This window comes from Prunus persica, chromosome G2 (genome assembly GCF_000346465.2).
Source record: "Prunus persica cultivar Lovell chromosome G2, Prunus_persica_NCBIv2, whole genome shotgun sequence".
NCBI classification, from domain to species: Eukaryota; Viridiplantae; Streptophyta; class Magnoliopsida; order Rosales; family Rosaceae; genus Prunus; species Prunus persica.
The window spans coordinates 26,223,685-26,236,021 of NC_034010.1; the positions used below are offsets into that span (position 1 = coordinate 26,223,685).

The window sequence follows — 12,337 nt, forward strand, 5'->3', positions numbered from 1 at the left end:
ACCCTATTTTTGTGGTGCCTATCCATGTGCATGTGCATCATTTATATATAGCTCTTAATAGTAATGGTCCTCCTCCCCTTTGGTGTACGAAGGAAATAAAAGAAAAATGAATAGTCCACCGCCAACGAGGTCTGGTTTAGTCTCGTGAAAAAATACCTTAATTTATGGATTAGTGGTCTTATGTTCAAACTTCCATAATACTTTCACGTTGGCGATATGTGTGAACAAAAAAAGAAAGATAAGAAGAATAGGCCGACCTCCTTTTTCGCTTTTATAATCTGATCATTTCCTTTTTGGTAGGTAAATGTTCCTTTTTAATTGGTACTAGATAGAAAGAAACTTGATTGGACTAGATTTTCCAACCTCTAAGTAAAACGACGTAACTTCTCCTCTTTGTTGTAAACGTTGTAGCTATTTTAAAGAGAAAATAGTAAGCAGACAGATCGAATTTGTCCGTCTAATGAAACTGATGGATTATTTGTTAGTTTAATGAATTGCATTTGACAATTAAAACCAAGATGTGGAGTGTGGACCTTGATTAATTATATATCTTGATGAACCGCATAATTAATTTAATGTTATGAAATTTCAAAATTACTTGTGGATCCCACTAGCTAATACGTATTAATTTCAGATTCAATCATAGGGTCCTATCGTTGACAGATATTTGGAATATATATTAGATATTAATTAATAATAAATTAATGAGAATGTAATACTCTGTGAAAGAAAGCTATATATATATATATATATATATATAAAGAGTTTGGTGTGAGAGGGAACATGGTTGGACCACAGACCTTGATTTAGATGAGGAGAATATATGAGAAATAAAACTACAAATTTAATACTATTGTACCAACTTGTTGACACACAATTTATAACCTTTTCCAAATGTCTGGTTTATTTGAGAATGGGGTCTACAATTATATAAATATCTTTGGAAATTCAACATTTCCTCATGATTAATTTCATAAATAAATAACAATGAATAGTAACATGGAAGATGAAGAGGTTGTTAAAAAAAAAATGGCACAAAAAAGAGAAGTAATGGTCATTGTTACAGCACTCACTCCCTCTTCTCCCCTTATATTGAAGGCTCCCTCAAACTCCACTTTCCTCTCCACGAGAGAGAGAGAGAGAGAGAGAGAGAGAGAGAGAGAGAGAGAGAGAGAGAGAGAGAGAGAGATTTGAAGGAAGAAATTAGTGTTGAGTTGGTTTTATATATACTGCAACTAGAGGAAGCATCCAAAGGGATCGCATTGATCCCAACTAGCTATCTCTTCCATGGTTTAATTTGGATCATGCTATCCCTTTGGATATCTCCTTTGGCAGCTTCAAACTTTTAGATATATATATATCATGCGCATCAACAACCATAGATAATCAAGGAGTTCATCCGATTAACTCCCCGATTTCTTCCCTTTGAGGTAATTCAAACTTACCTATATATATTCTATGCATGATTAATCTCTCTTATTTCCAGACATACATGTTTTCTTTTCGGTTTTTCGTTTTAGCTAGCTTTCAAAACTCATAGTTTCATCAAGAACCAACATTTGAATGTTTTCATTAACTTTGCCTCAAATATTCCAGTCTAGCTATAGCTTTTTGCTTGGCAAGAACATGAAGAAAAAAAAAACATGCACCTCAAACATTCAAGTTTAGTTTGGTTTGTAAACTGATTTGTGTTGTCCTTGAGCTAGTAATTTTAATTTGAAGGGACGTATATACTTTGATAGTGGTAAATTCATGTTGATGCAATCTCTTATTGTGATATATGTTTAAGATTCCTTAAGTTGTGCATAAATTCATGTAATTTTTGGTATATGAACACGTTGGATCTGATTTCCCTGGGGATGCATCTGGGCGCTAAAACCCAGAAATCTTAATCTCCTTCTTTATAGCTGTCATGGATGTTAATTTTATTTGCATACGGTGTGTGAGTGTGTATGTGCTTGTCAACAACGATAGGTTAAAACCCAACCCAAGGAAATTAATAATATAGATTACATATCTATGGTGAAGATATTCGAATGTTAAATTCTGCAGTCAGTATCCATTTTCTCAAGCAACATATATATGCAGGTGAGTTTTATTAAACCAGAAGGATCTTTTGCAACTTTTTTACTCAAACACCTGTATAAAGCGAAACATAAAATTAGGTTGCATATTAAAAATTTGTAGTAAAGTTTTGATGTTCGTGTTCATGAGTCATGATTAACGGATAATTAGTGGAAGCTAGCTAGCTAGCTAGGTGAACATTGCAACTAAAACAGTGCCATATGATAATAATTTCTACATGTGTCTTGGGTTACAATTTACCCCATTTTCTGAAACTTTTGATGATTGCGTGCGTCTCAGCAATTTGATTGTTTTCAATTTTTTGACCTTCTATAAAGGTAACTTTATCATAGAAATAGTATGAGACTAATTACCTCTGTATTTAGCATTAGGTGGAAGAGGCTCGGGATCCATTTTCAATTAGCATGAACCAAGTTTTGCTGACTCTATTTTATGCTTGTCGCAACAGAACAGACTAGCTAACACATGGCCACACATTGCTATGGCCCAAAGTCAAGTCTCCAAATCACATGCTTTTGAAGACTTTAATTAGAATCCAAGGCAGTGGAAGATGAGATATATATAAACTTAGAGAGACTTCCTTTTTTTCTCCCACTACTCTGGGCCTCACATTGAGTGTACCGAAGCCAAAGGCAAAGGCAAAGGCATCACACACATGTGATGAGACCTTAATCAAGAAAAAGTCCTCTTAATTAGCCATTGCTCTCTCATTTGAAATAAAGGGTCATTTTGTTATACCTCATACATATGCCTAACACTCTCCCACCACCCTTTTGTCACATGGCCACAACCTTCCACCATCTCACTTTCCTCAATTAATTATTATTAATTGAGTAGATGTACTTAAAATACGTGTGCGTCGATTACATACATTTCTCTCACAACATGTGTATAGAATTTACTATGTGTAAATTGTAATGAGCCTCATGTTGAATTTTGTCAATGATGCAGAAAAGCATAAAAGAATTCCATCATTGCAGAAGCTTCCTAAATCTAAGCAAAGTTAGGGAAAATCAGCAATTTTCTACTAGAATATGCGCGGTCTACGCTGTGATTATTGATCATCATTATGTTAGTTAATAGTAATGATCTGATTCTTCACTAAAACGAATAGGGTGATCAATATTCAAATCAAATGGGCTCATGGGGTCCAAGCAGAGGAAGAATTGTTGGGGCACCACCAGAGTGCATGCACAAATTATCTTCAATTGTAAGATATGTACTCCAATTGTCTCCCTCTATCACTACACAAAGCTTTGTCAAGGACACAAACTGCCAAAAGAAAACCAGAGTGCATGAATTTTTCTTTGCAAGCGATCTGAAAGGAATTGGATGCTCCTTGCTCTGCAGACTGCAGAGGGGCCCAAAACGCTTGACTTGCCTCCAGATTCAAACCCGTACACTCCAATTTCTTCCATCTCTTTTCTCTTTTTAATATTGCGCTTTGTGAAACACAATTTTCAGCCATGTATTGGGGATCTGCAGGATTTTATTTGATTTTATTTTCCTCATTATTTGGGGAATTTGATTGAGATGTGTATAAAGTTGACCATTGCCTTAAGTTGTTATCAAACTTCCATCTTTTTTAGGGAAGACAATGGAAAGTTTATTTATATTATGTTGTACTAGCCTCTCTGCACGCGCTTCAGCGCTTGCGAGAGGTTTTTTTAAAAAAATAAGTAAATTTATTTTAAAATTAAAAAAGATAATTGGTAGTTGTGTTTCATAAAAATAGGATCCATTATCTGCTTTTTCTTTTTTTTTAATTTTTTTAAATATGAAAAAGTGTGAATTTACCATATTATCCTCATTTAATTAATAATTTGAATTCTTAATGTTTGCATTAACCAAGAGCATTTTCTGGTATTTTGAATGTTTCACCATTCTCTGCCTTTTGCTTTATATATATAGATTCTCCCTTTCATAAAATAAAAAAGTTATATTCTTCCGAAACTATTTTGACCGTGCCCATACCTATTATAAATCAATTCAAAATATAATAATCTATTTAGACAGAGGCATCAAACGGTAAAAATTTCAGAAACCCAAAAAATACCATTCATTTACTAAAATGTTAATGGACTACACATTAATGTAATAGGGATAAAATAGTTTTAAAAAACTTATTATTAAATAAAAAATTAAAAACAAAACAAAACTCACTCTGAAACTCCCACTTTCTCAAAAAACACTCTAGAGGCATTTTCACTTTGAAAGGGGAGGACATCACTGTTCTTCCTCCCTTCTTCTCTTCTCCATTCTCCTCTCTTTCCCCATTTTCACAAACAGAAAGTTTCCTCTATTTGTCTTTGTTTTGTTATGATTTTCCTCCACTCATCATAGGTAGATGCGTCTCGGCATCGAATCTCCACCTACGTTTCGTTGTAGGATCTATACAACCATCCTTTTTGCGATTTCTTCATATTTAGAATAAGTCACAAAGATTTTTTGAATTTTCTGTGTAGTTTTCATCTCTTTTGTGAGAGTTTTATTTGTATTGCTATGATTTTGGTTTTTCAAGGTTCATATCTTTTTTGTAAAGTTTGCAATCTTAGTTGAGATGCCTATACTAGTGTTTCTTCGATCCTGTGTGATTGTTAGTGGAGGTGCACAAAATTGTCTTAATTTTGATGTTAGATTACTCTATTATTGTAATTGTCTTTTGTAGTTAGTGATTTTTTTTTGCCTGAATTATGAATGCAATTTCAAAATTAGAAAATTTTAAAAAAAACATTAGGGTGAAATTGACCAAAAAAAAACCAATGGTCATGACTTTTGACTCGTGCTTTTTGAAAGATCGGGGTGTGGAGGCGATACGACGTCGTTACTCCTATATATGTTGCGAATTCTTTGTTTCTTACTATTTTTGGGCAAAGGAAAATGGGAAATGCGTACCATATATAGAAAAATGGTTTTCTTGATGAAATAAATAGGGAAATGGTGAATCCGCTTTGATTCGGGAAGTGGACGAAGACTCGGTTTCTGCAAATATCATGGCGAAATTCATCATTTTCAGCTGCAATTTCCCCTTGATTTTCCTCCTGTCTTCGTTCTATTTCCTGACCCTACAACCCATTTCCTCTTCATCACTCAAATCCCTAAACAACAACCCCAACTTTGATTCCGAAATTGCTCTCTTCGGCGACGCCGAGCCCGTAGACGCTGGCTCCTATGTCAACATTACCCGGCCATCGGTCTCAAGCTCCGGTCTTCTACTTCGCCAGAAGCCCTTCAAATTTCTCGATGCCAATCTCAGCAGCCCGACGTCGTTTTCCACGGAATTCACCTTCTCGATGACGCCTGGCAGTGGCGACGGCCTTTTACTGGTTTTGGCTTCCAAAGATTTTGGGTCCACATTCTCGGGTAAGGGCCCGTTTGGGCTTAACGGTGAGAATCGATTTCTGGGTATTGAATTTGACACTGAAATGAATGGAAATGTAAACGATTTAAATGCCAATCATATAGGGGTCGATGTGGGTAGCTTTGTATCTCTCACTGTTGGTAATGTTTCTTCATTGAATTTAGAGCTTAACAGTGGAGAAAAGTTGAAATCTTGGATTGATTATGTTGCTAGTTCGAAAAGATTGGAAATTAGGCTAAGTAAATTGGGTGAACCAAGGCCTTACAATCCGATTACGGCATACGGAATTGATTTGTTGGGAATGTGGAAAAATGAGGATGTGTATGTAGGTATTAGCTCTTCAAATTCGAATGGCAATTCGTCGCAGATTAGCAGTGTGTATTCATGGTCATTTAGGCTAAGAAACATTCCAAATTCAATGCATTCTCTTCCAGTGAATCCAAGGGGATATTTGGATGAGCATGGTGAGCATTTGAGTGTGCATAAGCGGCGTGTTTGTCCATTGACAGTTCTTGCTGGGATGATTTTCGTGACTGGTTGTGGAGCATTGGTGGCTTTTATGGTGCTGTTTTTGTGGGCTATTATCATTAGTAGGCACACGGTGTTCCCTGCTGAGTTTCCTGTGAAGCCTGTGGATTTCAGGTATGAGAAGATCAATGTAGTTGTAGAGAAGGATGCCGATAGTGTCAAGATGTAGAGCATATAAAGGTGCCACCTTTTGCTTTGAATGTGTGTTGCTAATGTTGTTGCAAGTTGTAACGAACAAATGTAATGAATTCTGTTGTTATGGTTGTGCATTTAGATAGTCAGCTTTGATCAATCAGCTCTGATGATCAAATATGTCGTGTATATATATGGCTCTGTCTTTTTCAGGCACTATATGTAGCTCAATTTTGTGCAATGTAGCATGAAAATTTTATTATTTGCATTACCAGTTTGAAAGGCTATATTGTTTCTATAGTAGATTTTATGTGATTGTCCTCTCATAAGGAAGTTATCTCAGTAGAAGGAACACAAGTGACGAGCCTGCTGATTTTTGTTTTTCCTTTTTAGCTGAAGGGTTCTTTATTGTTGTAGTACCTCATTCAAGAAATGAAATAGAGAGTTAACAAAATTTTCGATATGGTAGGCTAGGTATAGATTCGAGGATGGCCCTGTCTCCTCACCTTCCCCTTCTTCACCTTAGTCTAATTAGCATTATGGGGAGAGTTCGTAGGAACTTCCTCAGCATTACCCTTAGCTTGTTGTAAGACCCTTTCATTGTTGATAGCGATGCTACATTCTACTTTCAAATCGATACATTAATTTGAATGACATAGCTTTGCTCCCCATTGTATGGTTCCATTAATAAAGAATTTGAAGGTTCTGCTCATGTCAATGAGATGTATTGTTGTCAGTGTCTGTTTGCCGCTTAAAACATTGGACAATTTGGATTTTGAAACTTGGGGAAGAAGATATTATGAGCCTCTTTAAAAACCATGCCAAATTGGTTTAGTGGCATGGTGTAGGATACCCTCTCTGACTCTGGGATTGAGTTTTCTACAACAATGTTGTTCTTGATGAATGCTAGACTGGATGTCTTGGTCTGGCAAGTCAGGAGCCATTTTATATTCCAAGTAGGCTTACGAACTGAGAGGGTTGTTATTGGCTCTGGGCCTCTCATCAGCTAGCTATGGATCTGCTTCAATCAATATGTAGTTAGTATGAATTTTGTAAGCGCACTGGGGACTTGATATGAATGACTGACTTTATGTGTGGAAAGCTTTTAGAAAAAGTGCATGAAGACATCTTCTTTTCTAATTCTTTATCACAGAGAACCAAAAATATCATAGCTTTGAAGCAATAGCATCACTTTATCAGTCACCAAAACCTAATAAATAAGTGGAAAATGAAATTATAAAAGCAGCCTTATTAAGGCACCAAGGTTTAGTGGTAGCAAATAAAAGAAAGAAAGATAGATACCTTGCCCTAGTGGGTTTCAGTGCGACGTCTTTTCTTTATATTGCCCAATCCTACGCAAGTTCTGGGAATCCATGAATATGGATTTGCTCTGAAATTGTTCTCATGGTCACTAACCCACCATTATTATCTGTCATTTTCAGTCAAAAAGATGGTTTAATAAAATAAAAACCCACCATTACTATTGATTTGAGATTCTGTATCCATCTAATCATTGTGAATAGCATTCAATTATTTTTATGTTGGTTTTATAGAAGCATATTCGAGACAGGGAAATCGAACCCATAACCTCAAGTGCAAAGATTACAAGTCACTTGCACATCCAATTTATTAATGAAAAAAAAATAAAAAATCACTGACTTTATAAAAATTCCAAAAGTGTCACATGAGTGGCATTCTATTCTCACTCATTAGTCTAAAACGCACCGTGCAATTATTTGAAGGTGTTTTGAAGCATATGCATTCTTGCATTTGCATAGAGTGTTTTCTAAATCTATAGAAAAGTATTAACTTTTTGTGTCTTTAAGTATGAAGGTAAGATTCGAACCTGTGCAAAGAATTATCACTGGAGTTGGAATAATCCCGATTCTTAATATTAACATATTGTTCTACTATGATGTTGGATGGATACATCATACGTGTATGAAAATAAGTATGGCTATGCACACAGTACCCCTCCTTCAGTCCCGGAATCCTACAAGTGCGATGCGAGACAGAGGGCCGGCCACCAGCAACCATGGCGTGACGCCGGCCTGTTTTCTCATGTAGGCAGAGATATGGCGGCCGGTAATGGTAGAAGTTGTAGGAAATAATAGTGCTAAAATGCTATAAAATAAACAAATAAATACTACAAACAAAACAAATTTTTACAACAGTAGTATGTAATTAAAAGAACCTTAATTGAGTCGAGGCAAGTGTTAGACACTCTGACCTTAAGACGAATTACGCCCCACACTGGTGCTTATGGTTCACTAGCGTTCGCCTCCCAGGATACAACGACTCCCCTCCTTATGAAAGAAGCACTGCAATTCACAAGGAACTTTGAACCAAAATTATGCAGGAAACTCTCTTTATGCAAACTCTAATGCTCTCTATATATGAAAGTATGTATCTAGAGAATTGATTGAATGAATAAAAACTGCAGGAGGATTGCTCTATTTATAGATGATGAAATACCCTTTCCAAAAAGGTATCCCAATCTGAAAAGGCAAACAGTGCATCCTTTGGTCTTGAAGAGTTGTCACCCCAAACAATGTATCCCTTAGTTTGAAGAGTTGTCACCCCCCAATTGAAGATGTCTTTACCCAAGGGTCATGTCTTTAACCCAATGAATTTTATTAATTTCCATTCAAATAGAAAATTAATATTAAATATAATATTAAATTTCTCACAGAAGTTTCAATTTTTACCATACAGTTCATGTTTCATGATGTTGCAAAACTTTTGGCGGCTTTCCCAGCAACCAAATTAAGAAAAAATGGTTGAGTGATCTCATATGCGTACAAATTGGAATAAATTAAGGAATAATTAAAGACATCAACATGTCAAAACAGTCGGTGGGTTGGTGGCCCATCGATTTTAAGATATTAAGATATCGTGAAGGTCGAATAAACAAAAATAAAAATCTTGGAGAGATTCAACACCAAAACGTGCCAATAATTATGAGTAAATACGATAATTTACACCTACAATACGTGGCGCTTTCTGATCCGTTAGATCAATAACCACCTTGAAGATCCACATTCCAAAAAGAACCCAATTGCAGAAAGACACTGAATATAACAGTGAATGGTCAAAATTGGTGCACTCTCCCCAGAGAAAGCAGTTGGCGACAACTTTAAGACGGGAAAAATGTATAACGAACCCCACGGGATGAGAATTTAACAGTCTTCGAAATGCACAAAAATCTGACACGCGCCTCCAACAAAGCAGCAAAGCGATGCGAGTGGTGAGGTCAACGAGAAGAAAAAGGAAAGGAAGAAGGAGTGAGTGTATTTAACACGTATGATGTTGTTTGTTTTACGAGCGTAATTTGTGAAAAGATTGCAACTTTTTAATAATTTTCTAAATTGGGTGCCTCCTTATTGCTGGCTGAAAGGAATTCTATGCTTGTTTCCAGCTGAGGCACCTATAAATAGGGGAGGACGAAGGGAAGGTTAGGGCTACGCTGGCTGTGACATACATTTGGGAAGAAGAAGAAGAAGAAGAAGAAGAAGAGGGGGAGGAGGAGGGAGAGCAGAGCACGCTGTGGCTACTGGAGGGGCAAGGAGAACATCAAGAGTTGACTATGGATGCTACTAGTGAAGTCTATTCTGGTTCTAGAAAGCTTCATGAGGAAGAAACTGCCGAAATCCCAGAAACCGCCCATCAGATTAGCACAGGTTTTCATTTCATTTTTTTAGTTTCGTTTGTTCATGTCATTTACCTCCCTGTTTTTTCATCTGGGTTTATGTTTGTTTGTTCTGTTTTGAAAATTCAATAATGTCGATGAGGAAATGATTGTGGTAATGGTTGGTTTTAATCATTTCCAAAACCCCATAATGTATTTGAATTGAAAAGTGAATGCATGCAATATTTTTGTCTGGAATTGAGGCTCTCAATAGGGAAATGAATCGTTTTTCTGATTTTGTTTATTTGGTTCCTAATTGGAATTCATGAAATTATTGTTTTTGAATTGTGATTTGTAATAAACGAATGCTCAATGATTTCAAATAGCTCAGTGGCAGTGACATTGATATTGAAATTGCTTTCATTGTTTGTGAGCTCATATTACCTCTTTGGTTTCCATAGATTCATGGTTTCAAGTGGGATTTGTCCTCACCACCGGTATCAACAGTGCGTATGTGCTGGGATACTCTGGAAATGTAATGATTCCTCTGGGTTGGATAGGCGGTGTAATCGGTCTAATTCTAGCCACTGCAATATCACTCTATGCAAACGCTCTTATTGCTAAGCTCCATGAATATGGTGGGGTTAGGCACATCAGATACAGAGATCTTGCAGGATTTATATATGGTAAAGTAAATGTGTTGGTTGGATTCATTTCTTGAATATACCTTTCTTATTTTGTGGCTTATGTTTCCTTGTTTTGTTTCCTGGTGGGGGCTATTTGATTGCAGGCAAGAAAGCTTATTCACTTACATGGGGATTGCAATATGTCAATCTTTTCATGATTAACACGGGATTTATCATTTTGGCTGGTCAGGCCCTCAAGGTGAGATCAAATGAGGACATGGGCTTGCATTTTTCTGTCACATTTGCATATTATATCCAATTAATCTTTTGCCTTTAGTTTCCTGGCTTTTTGTTTCCTTTAGATTGGACTTTATGCATATGAATAGATTATGTCTTATTTTCCTAAAACTTGTAGCCGTTACATTTGCCATGTAGGCTGCGTATGTTCTGTTCAAGGATGACCACGCCATGAAGCTTCCGCATTTTATTGCCATTTCTGGCGTTGTTTGTGCAATATTTGCTATAGGGATACCACACTTGTCAGCTCTCAGGATTTGGCTGGGGTTTTCAACAGTCTTCAGCTTGATATATATTGTTATAGCATTCGTCTTGTCACTTCAAGATGGTAAGAATCATATTTATTGAACAAGAGTTGTTTTCTTTATTTAAATTGCCTGGATTTATCATGCTTTGAGTTTAATTCGGAACATGCACATGCCAGTTTCTTGTTCAATAAGTTTAAATTAAGAATTTGTAGTGCTTTATTATAGGACTTGAAGCACCGGCCAGGAGTTATGACATCCCGGGGACAAAAATAAGCAGAATATTTACCACAATCGGAGCGGCTGCTAGCCTGGTCTTTGCATTCAACACAGGAATGCTACCAGAGATACAGGTACCTGGAATTAAAATCTTTAAAGTTTTCGGTTGCTTAGATGAGAAACTTCATGATTGTGTATTTTTCCAAATTCACTTTGGTTTGGCTGTGTTTATGTGACAGGCTACAGTGAGGAAGCCAGTTGTTGAAAACATGATGAAGGCTCTGTACTTTCAGTTTACAGCTGGAGTTGTGCCACTGTATGCCGTTTGTTTTGTAGGGTATTGGGCATATGGAAATAAAACATCATCTTATTTGCTCAACAATGTCAACGGGCCGATTTGGGTGAAGGCAATGGCCAATATTGCTGCCTTCCTGCAAACAGTCATTGCTTTGCATGTATGTCTTTTTCTTTTTTTTCTTTCAACCCCCGACTTTTTACTTTTGGAAAATCTCATATCATGTTCTTATTGCTGCTTGTAGATATTTGCAAGTCCAATGTATGAGTATCTGGACACAAAGTTTGGTATTAAAGGAAGTCCACTGAAAATTCAGAACTTAACATTCAGAATTACTGTTAGAGGTGGCTACTTAGCCATTAACACACTGGTTTCAGCCCTTCTGCCATTCCTTGGAGATTTCATGAGCCTCACGGGAGCCATCAGCACATTCCCTCTCACATTTATTCTTGCAAACCACATGTACCTGGTGGCAAAGAAGGACACACTCACTTCCGCGCAAAAGCTCTGGCATTGGCTAAATGTTGGTTTCTTTGCCCTTTTGGCCGTTGCAGCTTTAATCTCAGCCTTGAGGCTCATAGCAGTAGATTCTAAAACTTACCATGTATTTGCTGATCTATGATTAGGTTAGGTTTTCCTTTTTCATTTGATCCCACAAAATGTATTTCATTCACGTTTGGCAGTTAGGCCCGTCTTATGTTGAAGGCTTAGGCATTTAATAGCATAGCTTAATTGTTCGAAGATTTGTTTCCTCCAGAGTCAAGTAGCATACATGACATCTTAACGCATACGATATTATACTGATAGGATTAAGATAACTTCTATCACATCCAAAAAGTAAAAAATTTCTCTTAGTTTATATGTTTGATAATTACTCCATGTACTGTTCAAGGTTTATCAGAGTAGGAACAAGGGGAATGT

General features: G+C 36.5%; 2 protein-coding genes across 4 annotated transcripts; both read left to right on the forward strand.

Annotated features, from left to right (window-relative positions):
- On the forward strand, nt 4,959-6,391 carry LOC18786904 (L-type lectin-domain containing receptor kinase VIII.1). The gene has a single exon (XM_007218147.2). The coding sequence runs from the start codon at nt 5,079-5,081 to the stop codon at nt 6,141-6,143; it is 1,065 nt and encodes a 354-aa protein (XP_007218209.1). The 5' UTR covers nt 4,959-5,078; the 3' UTR covers nt 6,144-6,391.
- Nucleotides 9,215-12,168, forward strand: LOC18784819 (proline transporter 1). Of its 3 annotated transcripts, none has more exons than XM_020557685.1 (8): nt 9,215-9,407; nt 9,525-9,786; nt 10,196-10,420; nt 10,525-10,619; nt 10,796-10,985; nt 11,131-11,255; nt 11,361-11,576; nt 11,661-12,168. In XM_020557685.1, exons 2-8 carry the CDS (start codon nt 9,693-9,695, stop codon nt 12,036-12,038), a joined length of 1,323 nt encoding a protein of 440 aa, XP_020413274.1. In that variant the 5' UTR covers nt 9,215-9,407; nt 9,525-9,692; the 3' UTR covers nt 12,039-12,168. The 3 variants fall into 3 exon arrangements, with proteins under 3 accessions (XP_020413274.1, XP_020413273.1, XP_007220393.1); XM_020557684.1 differs by having other exon boundaries at nt 9,215-9,390; nt 9,504-9,786; XM_007220331.2 differs by having other exon boundaries at nt 9,215-9,390.

Bases quoted from the DNA above. Each gene is read 5' to 3' on its own strand.
- LOC18784819 (XM_020557685.1), top strand. From the start codon at position 9,693: ATGGATGCTACTAGTGAAGTCTATTCTGGTTCTAGAAAGCTTCATGAG. The intron at 11,256-11,360 runs GTACCTGGAATT...TTTATGTGACAG, and splicing joins GAATGCTACCAGAGATACAG to GCTACAGTGAGGAAGCCAGT. The intron at 11,577-11,660 runs GTATGTCTTTTT...TGCTGCTTGTAG, and splicing joins AAACAGTCATTGCTTTGCAT to ATATTTGCAAGTCCAATGTA.
- LOC18786904 (XM_007218147.2), top strand. From the start codon at position 5,079: ATGGCGAAATTCATCATTTTCAGCTGCAATTTCCCCTTGATTTTCCTC.